This window comes from Malaya genurostris, chromosome 3 (genome assembly GCF_030247185.1).
Source record: "Malaya genurostris strain Urasoe2022 chromosome 3, Malgen_1.1, whole genome shotgun sequence".
Classification (NCBI taxonomy): domain Eukaryota; kingdom Metazoa; phylum Arthropoda; class Insecta; order Diptera; family Culicidae; genus Malaya; species Malaya genurostris.
The window spans coordinates 174001010-174018422 of record NC_080572.1 but is presented as its reverse complement, the minus strand read 5'-3'; the positions used below and the strand labels follow the sequence as shown (position 1 = coordinate 174018422).

The window sequence follows — 17413 nt, the reverse complement described above, 5'->3', positions numbered from 1 at the left end:
GGACGAAACATAGATTCAACATTTTTCTCCGGGATCATATCTGCATTCAAGCGGAGAAAGTCATCTGAAACAGGTAGTTGGAACAGTCATGGCCTCAGTAGATGGTCGAGTATAATTAACATTGACTATTTAAGAAATTGAGTTATTGCTGCGTTTGAAGAGCAAAATTGAACAAACAGTCTCATATGAAGAAGAAAACAACCAAGACAATTCACCGTGTCACAAGTCAATGAAAACAATTGAACGAATTGGGCTTCTATCTGTTTCCTAACCAAGCATATTCTAAATTAGCTTGCCCCCAGTGACTACTCGTCCTTTGCTGATCCCAAAAAGATACTCGAGAGAAAAAAATAACTCGAGTGAGAGAGTCATCGTCGCTACTGAAGCCTATTTTGAGGTCATAGCCAATTCATCCTATAAGTAAGGTATCAACAAAGGTGCATTTAAAGGTGATTATGTTGATGAATAAAAAAAATCTTTGCACATGCAATGTTGTTTTTCTAGTTAGTTCCTGGACGATGGGTTAGAAACCTTCTCTACGAAAATGATTAGTTACTAATTGATGTTCCGATCACCAATTATATAAAATATATATCAATGCATTTCCAAACAGTATGTGTAACGATATCGAAAATCAGTTGAAAATGATTGAGTACGGCTTTACTAGCATTGATGAGATAGTAATGCTCGGGTCCTCTACTAGAAGGTGAATGCTAAGTTACTAATGTTGTTTTCGCTTGAAGCCAAACCCAACCCAGTTTCCACCCTAACTGTTGTCAAATCGTTTGTTTGAAGCTAGTTTCGAACCTAGTTTCAACATTGTTGAACTGAAAATCGAGTCAGCTTCGAACCCGGTTTTTATATCAGGTTTGCTCAGATCCCCGTTGCTAAGTGCACCAACACAGTTTTGTTAAAAGCGTTTGTTTGATGAAACTACCCTGGGTCAGTTTCAGTTTTCTCAAGCGAAAACGACATATAAGACTTCTGCTTACTCAAATGAATCTTGTCACGTCTCACTTTACTGTTGTGTATCTGGATCAGAATCATCGCGCCGAAAGCCGTTTCGTCGAAATGACATTTCGCCGAAAGGGTAATTTCGCTGATTCCTGCAATTGTCTTAATATTATAATTGGAATTGATTTAAAATAAATTTAAATTTTTGTTGACCTACAATTGTACTTCTTGAATAAAGATGTATTCATGAACCTAAGAACAGAGTTTCCAAGGAAACTTATTGGCTATAAGTTACTAACCATCAACGTAATTGCATAGGTGTATGTGGTATTTTCCGCTACCGCTCGTTCGGACCTAACTAAAGCTTTGAGTAGACCGGGCAAACGAGGCGGTTACAGGTTTGTTTGCAAGAGGCCGCCGCTTCCGACGGCGGATCAGCGGTCAACTCAGCCGGCGTCGCCATATTGGCTTCGGTTATGTCGAGCCATATTGGCTTCGGTTATATGGTTGTGCCACGTCAGTTATACAGGAGGCATATTAACACAAAAATAATAATAATATGATGTATTCAAAATTACCATTTCGGCGAAATGACCCTTTCGGCGAACCGACTTTCGGCGAAATGACCTATTCGGCGAACCGACTTTCGGCGAAATGACATTCTTATTCTACCTTGAGTGCTAGCATTCTCTAATTTTGATTTTATTTATTATTCCGAGCAGTGCAGTAAAACTTCATTCAATTCAATTGAAACTGAATGTGGAACACGTTGACGATCTCTCCACTGCAGTAAACTTCACTCTCTGACACACACAATGTTTGCTGACGGCTCGAACGGGCAGCATTCAGTTCATCACTCGTTTCTCTTCAATCGAGGCTCAGTTTAACCACCGTCAGTTGATCTCTTGAAGTAACAAAATATCTCTTTCAATAGTGTGAGAGCAGCCTTCAAATGAGGTTCATGTAAACATTCGAATTGGTTCAAGATAATAGCTGAAAGACTAATCAGATAGCTGAAATGTCAATCACAGAATACACATAAATTAATTGTTTCCTCCTTCAGTTTTCATTTTTAATACTTCACTCCATTTATAATTCTATTCGTTCGAATCTGCTTACTACCAAGAGCGAAGACACTGAATTAGCTATACTACTTGGCACTTGAAACTGAGCAAGCAAAACTTCAAATGACTATTTGTTTGTTTGCGAATGTTCGCGATATCTAATCGATCGAAAATAAAACGACATTAATTCTTCGTTAAACAAGCGTGAGACAAACTATAACAGTGAGCATTTATTTTCTTATTAAAAACGGAAGTGAGTTGTTACTGGTAACAATGAATTCATTTGATTTTTTTTCTTGACTGTAGAATTATCTTGTAGATGACGACAAAATTCGCCACGTAGACGAGGAACAGTTCACATATTACGATCCGTAAACACGCTCCCGACCTTGAGGCGCTAGCCTCAATTTCTTGGCAAAACCACTAGCTTGTGTATGGGTCGCTGGTACTCCGTTTGGCCTTTGCTGAGAGTGACATTGCGAACGATGCCATTTCGATCGGGATGGACTGCTATAACTCTGGCGAGCTCCCAATACGCTGGAGGAGTGTTGTCATTTTTAACTATAACCAAATCACCAATCTTCAAGTTTGCTTGCACACCTCTCCATTTACTTCTTGGTTGAAGTGTCGCTAGAAACTCGCCTTTCCATCGATCCCAAAATTCTTCGACATATCGACAAAGCCTTTGATAACGATCAAGACGATTTTCAGTTATATTCAATACGGAAGGTTCAGGTATTAGATTCAGGGCCTGACCAATGGTGAAATGCCCAGGAGTTAATGCTTCACAAGCATCAACCGATGTTGATAGGGCGCAAAGCGGACGTGAATTGAGGCATGCTTCGATTTGAGCCAGAATAGTTGATAAAGCTTCGTACGTGAGTATCTCATTTCCAAGGACGACTCGAAGATGTTTCTTCATACTTTTTATAGCTGCTTCCCACAGCCCTCCCATGTGAGGTGCATTGGGTGTGATAAATGTCCATTTGATTCCTAAGTTGTTGAGATACTGGCTAACACTAGCGTCAAAACTCTCAGATTTCAAACTCTCACGAAGTTGCCGATCTGCACCAACAAAATTAGTACCGTTGTCAGAATATATTTGACATGGCACACCACGACGAGCACAAAAACGCTTTAAGGCACAAATAAATGCATTTGTTGAGAGCTCCGTAACAGCCTCTAAATGGATAGCTTTAGAAGCTAAACATATGAAAACTGCAATATAACCTTTAATAGTTTTAGACGACCTCAAGGAGCTGGCACGAAGAATAAGTGGCCCGGCGTAGTCAATTCCAACATGTTGAAATGCTCTTCCTTCACACGTTCGGACCGAGGGCAAGCTTCCCATGAGTTGTTTAGCTGTTTTAGCTTTCCACCGAATACATTTAACGCAATTATTAACTACAGTAGTAACTGCTGCGTGACAGCCCAAAATCCAAAATCGTTGATTAAGGGATGCGATTAACAATGTAGGGCCTGCGTGAAGATTTTGCACATGTAAATATGAAATCAACAAATGTGTATATCGGTGGGACTTGGGTAAAATTATTGGATGACGCCTATCGTAAGATAATTGCGAATTCTGCAACCGTCCCAGAACTCGGGCTATGCCGTTGCCATCTAAAAATGGGTTAATTAATTTTAGTTGCTTGTCTAAGGGTTCCAATCCTTTATGTATACGATCGAGGTCACCATTGAATTGGTCATGTTGTGCACAACGTATTAACTGGGTGTCCGCTTCCTGAATTTCTACCAACTTCAAATTTCCATTTGATACAGACAATCCTGTAAGCTTCGCTGACGCATTATTCTTGAATCGATTTATCCAAGCCAGGACTCGCTTTATGAACAGCAAAAATGAAGAACGATTCAGGAGGTACTTTTCTACGTTGAAGTTCGACACCTTTAGGGTGGTTGTTGATGAACAAATGACTGTACTATCTTGTTTACATACATTGAACGCTGTAATAACGGATTCTTGATTCCACATTTCATTTTTGTTGTACAAAACTGTTGGGCCGGTCCACCACAGCACATGATCAATTAGATCTGCGGGAAGTAGGCCACGCGAAGCACAATCCGCCGGATTATCTGCAGATGGTATGTGATTCCACGAGCTACGAGGAATATCCAATATCATTGATGTTCGGTTGGCGATGTATGTTTTCCATTTCCTAGGATGGGATGACAACCACTCGAGTACGATCATAGAATCAGTCCAGGCATAAACACGAATCTCCAGATGATCGAAAGCCTCAAGTATTCGTTTTAAAAGCTCAGTTAATAAAACTGCTGCATTTAGTTCTAATCTCGGCAATGATACTTGCCGAATTGGGGCAACCTTAGTTTTGCTTGCTATTAGTGACACGTTTACTATTCCGTTGCTATCAATCGATCTAGCATAAACAACTGCTGCGTACGCAACCTCCGACGCATCAGCAAAACCGTGTAGCTCAATTCGACCATCATGGTTTGCTATCCACCGTGGGATATGTATGCCTTCAATCAGATGGAGGGTAAATTTAATTCTATTCCATTCGTCGTCAATGGCTACTGGTAGAGGATCGTCCCATGACAAGTCAGTGAGCCATAGTGATTGGAATAATATTTTGATTCGAACGATGACGGGTGATATCCATCCTAGAGGATCAAATAATCGGGCTGAGTCCGATAACAACTTACGCTTGGTATTTTGGTTATGGATGTTTAGTTTTAAACGGTAACTAAATGAATCGTCCAATGGAGACCAATGAATACCCAGTGCTTTAACATATTCTGTTTCTGGTGACAATTTAAGAGGTATGGACTGTTCTGGAATTGTATTCGGTTGTGAAATGTTTGATGACCATTTCCGGAGGTTGAAACCTGCAGCCGATGTGATTTTAATGATTTCATTTTGTAACCTAATCGCCTCCTCGAGTGTATTAGCCCCTGACAAAAGGTCATCAACATAGAAGTTTTTCCTTATTCTCTCTGACGCGATGGGCGATTCATTCTGACTGTCTTTAGCTGCTTGTCGTAATGATTCCATAGCAAGGTACGCAGCACAGGAAGTCCCGTAGGTGACGGTTAATAGTCGATAATGCTCGATTGGTTGAGTTGGATCGAATCTCCATACGATTCGCTGGAAATCAGTATCGTCTTTATGTACGTTCACTTGACGATACATTTTTTCTGCATCTGCGGTGAATGCGACGGCATAACTCCGAAACCGAGTGAGTACGACAAAAAGTTCTTCGTTTACGTTAGGTCCGACCAGCAGCTTCTCATTTAGGGAAACACACGTTGAGGTCCTACATGAGCCGTCGAAAACAACGCGTAGTTTAGATGTGGAGCTATCCTCCTTTAAAACGGCATGATGGGGGAGATAGTATCGTTTGTCTGGCGCGATATTGATTTCATCTGTCGGTACACGTTCCATATGACCGAGCCTCAGGTATTCGGTCATAAATTCACTATATAGGTTTTTGAAGTTTGGATCCGAACTAAACCTTCTCTCCATTGCCTTCAAGCGTTGAATTGCCGCTGGCAATGACTCTCCAAGCGTTAATGAAGAATCATTCATTGGTAAGCGAACTGTAAACCTTCCTGCATCATCACGTTGATGTGTTGATTGAAATATTTCGACAGCCTTTTTTTCTTCCACAGTGAGATGCTTAGGTTTCACGATTTCTTCGATCTCCCAAAACTGACGTAAAGTGCGGTCAACATCGATGTCGGTGTAAAGATTCATGACAGCAGTACTGCATTGAATAGTAAACGAATTACCGATTTGACCGGCAACCAACCAGCCGAACAGTGAGTTTACCGCTACTGGCATTCCGAAATCATCTTTAACCTTTCCTTCGTCTAGAATTGAAAGAAACACATTAACGCCAAGAATAAGATCGATCTTACTTGGTGTATCATATCCAGGATCAGCTAACGGCAATGATTCCAAGCACTTCAAACTGGTAGTATCGATTTTCTGCTGTGGTAAATTACGAGTGAGCTTGTTCAATACGTAAGCTCTTGTGTTGATAATAGGGTTGAAGTTGAAACGCGAAGAGATTTCTAAGTTCACCACACCTCTTGTGGTTTCCGATGCACAGTTAGTAACGCCAGTGATTAAAATGTTGCCATTGGCTCGATGTAATCCAAGACGTGTAACACAACTTTCTGTAATTAACGAAGCTTGCGAACCGCAATCGATCATGGCGCGCATCTCGTAGTATTTATCCTTTCCTTTAATTCGTACAATAGCTGTGGGTAATGTTCCTACAACATACTTTGGACTATTGGTTTTAAGACTGGTTGAGTATGAGTGCATTTGCTGAATATTATTATCTTCTGTTTTTATTTCCATCAGGGACTTTTCACTTTGATTGGATGTTGCGTTCGATTCCATTTGACACAGTAGTGTGTGGTGCCTTTGTTTACAGTCCGGATTTCGACACACTGACTTTGATTGACACGTTTTTGCAAAATGATTCGATCTTAAACAATTGAAGCACAATTTTGCCTTTTGAACTAAATCTCGTCGTTCTTGAACACTTGCTTCCTTGAAGTTATTGCACTGATAAATTGTGTGATCCTCAGTACACATCGGGCATGGAACATTTTGAACCACTGTTAAGCTTCGAACTTCCTTCTTTGGAATCTGACTTACCCGCTCGTCTTTCCATATATCACGCTTCATGTAATCAATACTCTTTGTACCAAAAGCAGCGCAAGTCTCCAATGCATCACATTTTCGCTTGAGGAACCGCAACAATTCGTTGAACGTCGGATAATCATTGTCTACAATGTGCTGAGCCCACTGGGATCGCAGGCTATCGTCAAGTTTCTTGAGTAATAGATGGATGAGCCAAGGGTCTCGTGTTTCGTATTGTTCCCCCATTGCGTGTAACTGGCGTATTACCTCGTCTGATGTAGATACGAGTCTTCGAAGGTTAGCAAGGGTTGGAGTTTTGATCAAAGGTTGATCGCAGAATTCTTGCACAAGTGACGATACGGCGAATTTAGGCTTGTCGTAGTTTTCAACTAGAGTATCCCAAACTTGCTTGTAATTTGCATCAGTAATAGCGTAGTTACTTACAAGGCTCTTCGCTTCACCTTCCAAGTGTGTAATTAAAATTTGCAGTTTAAGCGCGTTTGTAAGATTTTTACGGTCGACACTGGTGGAAAACAAATCTTTGAATGAAGCCCATTGCTTCCTATCACCTCTAAATATCGGTAGAGTATATGACGGCAATTGAGTATCCATTGGTTCGGTTGCGTTTCCTCGGAGCTGGACAGCTAACTCCTCTATGGACGTTGAAGCTGCAGCTTGTCTGGTGAGCAAAGCTGTTTGCGTTTCAAGAAGTACACGGATTGCTTGTTTTAAATCATTACCGGGATCAGCAATTGTTACGTCACTGGCTGCGTCATCTCTTCCCGTCGTCAATAATGCATTGTACAAATTTTTTGTTGCATAAAATAGCCTTTCGAAATCTGTCCTAATATTCAAAGCCGATGACAAATCGTCTGGCAATGATGCTTCTTCGATTTCTGTTTGGATCCTTTCGAAATGTTCCTCCAGGTCTGATAATTTCCGAAGCCGATCATGAATTTCAAACCCGGGTGGTTCCTGTTCACAAAGTTGTTTCGCGCTAGCGTGTTCTCTTCGAAGCCTCTCGAAAGTGATGTTTCTTTTATTTAACAGTACATCCATGATGACGGTTCTTTAGTATCCGGATCAGAAGGACCAATGTTTGTTTGCGAATGTTCGCGATATCTAATCGATCGAAAATAAAACGACATTAATTCTTCGTTAAACAAGCGTGAGACAAACTATAACAGTGAGCATTTATTTTCTTATTAAAAACGGAAGTGAGTTGTTACTGGTAACAATGAATTCATTTGATTTTTTTTCTTGACTGTAGAATTATCTTGTAGATGACGACAAAATTCGCCACGTAGACGAGGAACAGTTCACATATTACGATCCGTAAACACTATTCAACTGACGATGAATTCTGGGAGCTTCACTTGAAAATGGCAGCAAAAGTTAAATGAATTAGTAGGGATACGCTGACGGTCAGCGGCCATAAATTTCATTTTCATCTTATATTATTCGATTGAAAATGACATTTTACCGCACTGATTCCGAGTTACAATAAAAATATTCTCTTGGTATTGCCAATGTTATGAATTTTTAGACTCTAGCGCTAAAAATTTTGGCAGGATTCTTTTGCTTACACACTAATATTAGTACAAATTCAATATGCCGTGCACATCAGGGATGCCATGTTTTATTTTTAAGCAGAATTAAAAAAGTTTTTGCAATCAAATTGTTGCAGTGACAGTGGAAAAAATGTAAAAGTGAAAATTAAATACTCTAAGGATGTAAATTTCAAAAATGTACATTTAACATTTGATAATAAGTACAATCCTCTGCGGAGTTAAACAGAAACCTGTTAATTCAGGAATAAATCTGCTTAAGTGGCAACAATAGTTCATTTACTGGACTTATTTGTATGTGTGTACTGCGGGAAACGGAGTGTGCAAATATTTTTTTTCGCAGTATAAAATGCGCAATATACATAATACTATTACTACTATTGTTTTACACCGGAAATTTCAGGTGGGTAATTACCCACCTTTGGAATTTTCGGGTGAATAGTACTACCCACCGTACCCACCTCTTTCACCGGCCCTGGTACAGCGTACAGTAGAATTTTATGACTAGTGACCATGATCCTAATGGTTAAGAACTATTCCTATCCGGAATTCAAACATATGACAGATGGCTTGAAATACCAACACCTTATGATCTGTACTATCGACCCAATCAAGTGTTTCACGTCAAGTAAAAACGCAAAAAATTATAAGATAAAAGGAAACACAGTTGAGAAGTCAAAATAATATTTTTATTGCACTTTCTTGACAAAAATATGAACAGAAGTAAATTCAAATTCTATATGCCTCTGCCAATATACACACCTAAATATTTTGCCGAATCCCTGTAAAAAAAAATGCCGAGGTTTGCACAGCCGAGTTCTCGGTAATCCTAAATTTGTTAACTGTCAATTATTGTAGAACTTGTCAACAGTAAGTTTGGATTGAATCATGAATTGTCGCGTCATCAGTAATTGAACATACAACGGATTTTTCGATATTGTTGCATGAAATGAATATCACAAAAGCTAAAGTTGGGGAGAGCGGGCGTTTTATTAATGCTAATTTCAATTCAGCTTACAAAAAAGAAAAACAAACCCCTGAAGAAAACATCACGACTAAAGACAATTATTTCTAGTGCTTCTCAACGTCTCTACTTGGAAATAAAAATTCATTTGTGAATATATATGAAAAGAGAGAGTTTTTTTACACTTACTTTTCCACGAAGTATAAATTTTTTTTCTTTCATCCAATCTATATGTTTTCCACCGATAAAAACCCCACGAACAATGGAAACATAGTGCTTTGCGAAACCGACAAGAGACATTATACAAGTGTCTCACCGAATTTCAGTAAAACCTAACACACTGTTCGAGATCTCGGCAAATGGATTTGCTGATGTCGTTACATTTGTTGTTTGCTAACAAATTCAGCATAATGTTATGCCAAGCTTCAGTAAAAAAACCTGTTTTAATCTACCTAGTGGTGTAATGATGCCTTTCTCATATCAATCATACTATTATATATAATACTGTGGTATTCTTCAAAATAATTTTCTTCGATTCTTAAAAGAATAACCGAAATCGGTTTGTTTGACCGTCTTCTGATAAAAACTATCAATTGGAAAACATTTGAGATCATATTGTTCCACCTGACTGGAGGCAAGTGAAAGTTATCGCCATTCAAAAGCCGGGGAAACCAGCTTCCAATCACAACTCATATAGACCCATTGCGATGTTGTCCTGCATTGGAAAATTGTTCGAAAAAATTATTCTACGACGTCTCGACACTTGGGTCGAGACGAACGGATTGTTGTCTGATACTCAGTTTGGCTTCCGTAGAAATAAAGGGACGAATGACTGCCTTGCATTACTTTCGTCTGACATCCAAATTGCCCTCGCTCAAAAGCAACAAATGGCATCTGTATTTTTAGACATTAAAGGAGCATTTGATTCAGTTTCCATTGATGTTCTTTCAGACAAGCTCCACCAACATGGACTTCCACCGGTTATAAATAATTATTTGCACAACCTTTTGTCAGAGAAACGCATGCATTTTTCACATGGCAACATTCAGAATTAGCTACATGGGTCTACCGCAAGGCTCATGCCTCAGTCCGCTCCTTTATAATTTTTACGTGAATGACATTGACAGTTGTCTAGTAACCCCATGTACACTAAGACAATTGGCAGATGATGGCGTAGTTTCAGTTACTGGACTCAAAGCTATTGATCTGCAAAAACCATTGCAAGATACCTTAGATAACTTGTCCGTTTGGGCTGTTCATCTGGGTATCGAATTCTCTGCGGAGAAAACAGAGTTAGTCGTCTTTTCAAGGAAGCATGATCCCGCGCAGCTTCAGCTCCATATGATGGGAAGAATGATCCAACAGGTTTTAACTTTTAAATACCTCGGTGTGTGGTTCGATTCCAAATGCACGTGGGGAGGACACATTAGGTATCTGATAAAAAAATGCCAACTAAGAGTAAATTTTCTTCGAACAATAACATGATCTTGGTGGGGTGCTCATCCGGAAGATCTAATAAAATTGTATCAGACAACGATATTTTCAGTGATGGAATATGGATGCGTTTGCTTTCGTTCCGCTGCAAACTCTCATATTATCAAATTAGAGCGAATTCAATATCGTTGTTTGCGAATTGCTTTAGGGTGCATGCATTCGACACATACAATGAGTCTTGAAGTTCTGGCGGGAGTTCTTCCATTGAAAGATCGTTTTTGGGAGCTTTCATCGCGACTGCTAATAAGATGTGAGGTACTGAATCCCCTGGTTATTAATAACTTCGAAAGGCTAGTTGAGCTTCAATCTCAAACAAGATTCATGACAGTATATTTTAACCATATGTCACAGGAAATCAACCCTTCAAGATATATTCCTATCCGTGTCAGCCTCCTAAATGTCCCTGACTCAACATTATTTTTCGACACATCCATCCAGCGCGAAGTGCGTGGAATCCCGGAACACCTACGCTCGATGGAAATCCCAAAAATATTTACAAGTAAGTTCAGGCATATTGACTCTGAGAAAATATTTTACACGGACGGATCACGAATTGAAGAGGCTACTGGGTTTGGTATATTCAACAATAATGTTTCGGTCTCATTTAAGCTTCAAGAACCTGCATCTGTTTATATAGCAGAGTTAGCAGCAGTTCATTATAGTTTGAGTGTAATCGTCACATTATCTCCAAACCATTATTTTCTTTTCACAGATAGTCTGAGTGCAATTGAAGCTATTCGCTCAAACGCTGCTTGCAAAAATGAACCTTTTTTCTTGGGCAAAATAAAACAGTGCCTGAACGTCATATTGAATAATAATTATCAAATCACAATAGTTTGGGTTCCGGCTCATTGCTCCATTCCAGGCAATGAAAGAACCGATATTTTAGCCAAAGGTGGTACTATTGAGGGTGAGATTTATGAGAGACCGATTGCTTTCAACGAATTTTATAGCGCGTCTCGCCAAAGAACACTTGCCAGCTGGCAAGCTTCTTGGGATAAACATGATCTGGGTCGGTGGATGCACTCAATTATTCCTAAAATATCGACAAAGGCATGGTTCAGGGGACTGGATGCGAGTAAAGATTTCATTCGTGTGATGTCCAGACTCATGTCCAATCACTACACGTTAGATACACATCTTCTTCGAATTGGACTTTCCGAGACTAATCATTGTGCTTGCGGCGAAGGTTACCGCGATATCGACCATGTTGTTTGGACATGCGTGGAGTTTCGTGATGTCAGATCTCAACTAATAAATTCCTTGCGTACCCAAGGTAGACTATCCAATGTCCCAGTTCGCGACATTCTTGCTTGTCGTGACCTTCCATACATGAAACTTCTTTATCATTTCATTAAATCCATTGGAGTTTCAATTTAAATTTTATTTTATGTTAGACTGTTTTCTCTTCCATGAGTTCAACCAATAGACAACTATAGGATATTGAATATAAGTGGTGAACTGATACAAACAAACCTGAAATAGTTATAAGATCATGTACAAAATAAATGTATTTTATTTAATGTAATTTAAAATAGCAACTCGCTTGATAAAAACAGTGTTTAGATTAACTAATGAGTACCAACATACTAATATGATATTCGAAATGTATTAGGTTTAAACTACTATGTATTGTGGATGCCACGGCGAAGAAAAACTTATGTATATTGCCTATGAAATAAACGTAAAAAAAACATTTGAGATCGATTTAAAAAACTTTTTAAGGTTTTTCCCCATTTTCAGTGATGGTATAAAATTTTTAACACACTTTACCCTATATTTCCCGATCCGGAAGTCGGATCTGGATGAAACTCAAAAATTACGTATGGAACCACAGGACCTTTTATTTAAACCTAAGTTTGGGCCTCGGTTAAAAAGTCGGTTTTCACAGTGATTGCATAACATATCAGAATATTACTTTAACGAACTTCGGAAAAGAGCGTATGGGCTACCTAAGAATCAGTAAAATGTCGTGTTGCTGATGTAGTTCGGTATTTCAATATGCCGAGACCGAGAATCTGTTTTGAGTACTACTACACACTCAATGTTAGTGTTGTTTTTACTATTTATAGTATTTAGTAATCGAGTCTCGATTTAAAGGCTAACATCAAAGTGTGATACATTATTTATTATTATTCAATTTTCTCATATGATATGTATGGCAACTTGACAATATTCTTCCACTGTTACATAATGTTGTTACAGAAGTCCGTCTCAAATGGGTTCAAACTGCAGAGAAAGTGAAAATTAAAAATAGAAATGTTTATTCATGTTATTTGCAAAGTGTTGAATATCAAAAACCAGAATGTTTTCGTGTAACGAAAGCTGTTCTATTATGAATTGTAGGAATTTTATATTTTAATTTAAAGATTTATTACCGCAGCAACATCAATGCATTGAACCGAGTTGGAAATTATAAGCATCACCAAGGTCAATTTTCTTAGAAAGTGAAAAGTTTATTTTGCAATAACCAATTGTATTGTATTCAACTCGTTGTTAATAAAACGCGAGACCTAACGTTTCATAAAATCGTTTCAGTGTTTCACAAACAAATTTTGCTCGCACGTAATGCCACCAAACCCTCCGTGTATTTCCCACACTAACGCGATACGAAACAGCAGCGTGAAAAAAATCAAAAATGGTCTAGTTGTTGTCTTTCTCATATAGAAAGGCTATACAATCACTGTGAAACCCGACTTTTGAACCGAGGCCTTGAGGGTATGTGTGTGTGACAAGTATTGTCACTGACTTTTCTCTGAGATAGCTAAATCGATTTCCACAAACTTAGCTTCAAATGATAGATCCCATACAAAGTTCCTGAATTTCATTTGGATTCAATGTGAAAATAATGTTACTCAATTTTTTCGAATCAAACCCCTGGTAGTAGAAGTTTGATGCTTAGTATAAAAATGTCAATTTCAAGAATATTTTGTTCATAAGCTACCTGTTTTATATTGACTAGTGATTTTCTCTAGTTTGCAGACCAAGAGAGTCTGTAACCAAATAAACCATTGATAGTCCCATAAATAAATTTGCTGATTTTTTTCCATGTTCGACTGTCGGTACATTTTTTTCCAAAATTCAAATCGATATCATAAAGAGAATCGTAAAAAAAATTGTGCATCATATTAGTTTATGATTGAATGTCGTAAAAAAAATGTAGATCATATTAGTTTATGGTTGAATGTCCAGTTTTTGGTTCCTTTCTCACTTCACTTTCTCACATATCATATGATTGAATAGATTTTCACCAATTTAAATTCAAATGTACTATGCAGCAGAAATCTTCCAAAATCTTTACTAAACTTTTTTAAATTGTAGTATTCTAGAGAATTTCTGCTGAAATATATAGGAGAAAATGAATAATATAAGGAAAGCATCTTTACACATCAAGGTAGATTAAACTAGGTTTTAATCCAGGAGATCAAATTTCATTCCTCTAAATTTCACCTTCAAGGTAATTTGATTCCTGGGCACCTGAGATTTCTCGAACATGATTTTTTTTCGATGGAGAGTATTTACTGCAAAGATTTTCAAGAACATGATTTAGTTAAACGAAATTCAGCTAGATAATGTTAATGCCATGTAAATGACTATGGATATCATTGATTAAATTGATATTTTATACAGTTGAGGAGATGGAGGATATGCACATCGAGGAAACTTGCCTTTCAGCGGACAACCATGACGACGATTCTTACTCGGATGAGTGTCATTCGTACGATGCACATGCTTATGAGGGAACATCTGCCGCATCGATACCGACTCAACCGGAAATCAAAGGTCCCGAAATACTGTACAAATCTAGCAAACAGTTGTACAAAGCAGTCGCCAAAGAGTGTGGCATCACTTGTAAAATGTCTGACCAATGTCGATGTTTGGACTGCCAGAGTCGCTATTTTGACTGCGAGTATGACCAGGTTAGTAATGTGATTCGCATTTTGATATTATTGTAAACGATTCCAATCAATTTCAGAACGAAAATGAAAAAACTGACGGTGGGTTGGGTGCAGGTACGCCTATGTTCATTAGTGAAGTTATGCATGGTACGGCTTGCACTATTCTCTAAGCCGTTAAACCATCGATCTTTCATCCAACGGAAGCCTAAAGATCCTAAAATTAAAACTAGTCATCAATCACTAGGTCACGAATATAAGAAACAAGACAAATGCACAAATCTTACAGCATAACTGTTAAAACATAATACATTTAAATAAATAAAGCCTTTTGAAGCATTTTTATCTCACCAACAAAAGAACTAGATTTCCAAAGCGAAGAAATAACAAAAATTTAAAATTTCAGCGTCGACTGTATAGCTATAGTAGAATCACATTATGAGCAACTACTAGTTAACATACTGTTGAATTACGAATAGCTATGAATATCCACTCCAATCGATGTATTGAACGATAACATAAGTGAAAATTGGTGTTGCAGCTACTAGTTTGAAAATATAAATATGCCAAGGATTTAAGAGAAAAGTTGATGGAACTAATGTTCTCAATTTATGTATGGCCTTGACAAAATGACCGGTAATATAAAAATATAGGTGTATAGAACTGTAACATTGTGTCATACAAAAAAACCCAACCTATACTCTATGAAAATAAAAATTCTTTTTCTATATTGATTTAAGTTAAGTTGATCAGTCCTAATAAGAGATAGCTTGGAATGAATTTTAAAATAATTAGTCTCATTTACGTTATGAACATCAATAAATAAAATTTATTTACAATTCGATAGCAGTCACTGGATCAACAAAACTGATATCCTAATTTGTATGTACTATACAACTGTATTAACGATGCATATGTCCTCGTAAATGTAATATATGTACAATGGAAGCAGGTTCAAAGCGCGCCTGTACTACTGCAGAATTGTATTTCATTGCCATCCAAAAGTTTTGTATACAGTTTTATAAAACCAAAAATTATTTTCCTTTGACACAAATTTAATCATTTATCGGGAAATTCAAGAATTATATAAGTCTTAGTAAACTCCGTTAAGTTTTAAACACAAAATAAGTAATTTACACCAAATGTCTGGTTTGCTCAGTTGTTGAAACCAACGATAGGAATTAGCAATTCAACAGAACTCGTGTTTAGAATTGTTTAGTTTTTCTTTGAGGAATGTATACCTTCACTTAAACAGGATTCCAAATATTATTAAGCCTCTCCTATCAGCTATAAGTTTTCAAAACGAACTTTAAGTGCACTATTTTATTAACAAAACTATGTTTCAATGATTTAGAACAATAAAGTATCCATACAAATTGACAACCGGTTTTTTTGTCGTGAATACGACTCACTTTACTATGGGGCGCCTTTTCAAAATTTACCCTCAAGTAGAGTGATAAGTTTTTGATCGTGAATATCTCTTGTTATAATTTACGCAACAACATGATTTTTTCTTCAATGTTATCAGAAATATAATCAGGAACTTGTGATTAAATTTTCAACAGTGTAAAATAACCATAAATAACTCAAAATCTATGTTTTCTCAAACTTTTGGAAACAACGAGGAAAACTTATCACGCTTGCCATTTTCGCACCAGGACGACGGTTTTGAGGTAGTCAGGCACATATCAGTTCCGATGTTCTACTGGCCGAGTGTAATAGGTAAATCTTGACCGAGAATTGTTCAATTTGTTTAAGTACGTTAGACGGAACTGGATATCGTGCTGAGGTTCTTCCACCAACATCAGTAATACAGGGTCCGGCACTCGAAGTGTAACCAATTAAAAAGGCCATTAATTCAGTTTGGAAAATACTTTTACTTAATTCAAAGTACAAAATGTGTAAAAATAATACAAAATTCAGAATCAATTCACTTTTGCTCGATATGACCACCTTTTGCCTTGACTATGGCCTTGAGACGGTTAAAAAACGAATCGCAAGTTGCCGAATGTGACTTGCAGGTATTTAGGCGCACTCGCGGACAATAACTTTTTTCAGCGCCTCGAGACTGGTGTATCTTTTAGTTCGGACTTTGCTCTCCAAAATGGCCCAATCCATTGTATTCGCATCTGGTCAAAAATCAAAATGGCCTAATCCATTGGATTCGCATCTGGTGAATTCGAAAGCCATTGTGTGGACGTGATGAAGTTCGGAACGTTGTTTTTCAGCCATTCTTGGTTCACTCGAGCTTTGTGAGACGGTGCCGAGTCCTGCTGAAACGTCCATGGTCTGCCACCGAAATGTTTGTCTGCCCACGGCTTCAAAGCAACCTCCAGAATACTTTCCCGATAATATGTCGCATTTACCTTGACGCCAGGCTCGATGAAAACGATTGGAGAGCGCCCATCTGCGGTTACAGCGGCCCAAACCATTATCTGTTGCGGGTGCTGCCTCCTGGTGGCCAATCGATGACTCAAATTCTCGTATGAACGGTCGGTCAAGTAAACCCTATCGTTTTGAGAGTTTACGAATTGCTCAATTGGAAAAATTTTCTCGTCAGAAAATACAATCTTCGGAAATTGACCGCTTTCGGCCAAACGAAGCAACTCCTTCGCTCTCTCAAGTCAAGATTTTTTTTTCGCGTTCACTTTCGGCAAAATGCTTTCTTGCGCTTGTAAACAATACAACTCCGAACTGTCATTTAGCAAATTTCTAGAGAGCTGATGCCCGTGCGTCAGCTGCGCGAGCGGTCTGAAGTTGGTTACACTTCGAGTGCCGGACCCTGTAATGAGGTGGTAAAAACCTCAAATGCTCAGGTGAAATCAATGTAGCTATTC

The 17413-nt window shown here is 38.2% G+C and overlaps 1 protein-coding gene across 1 annotated transcript in view; it reads left to right on the top strand.

Annotated features, from left to right (window-relative positions):
• LOC131439413 (uncharacterized) overlaps positions 1 to 15959 on the top strand; it is a 52831-nt gene extending 36872 nt beyond the window's left edge. Inside the window, exons 5-6 of the mRNA XM_058610382.1 lie at positions 14311 to 14600; positions 14657 to 15959. Coding sequence (XP_058466365.1) covers positions 14311 to 14600; positions 14657 to 14749 — 383 coding nt within the window. The 3' untranslated portion in view covers positions 14750 to 15959. The remainder of the gene's footprint in view (positions 1 to 14310; positions 14601 to 14656) is intronic.
• Positions 15960 to 17413: the final 1454 nt, after the last annotated feature.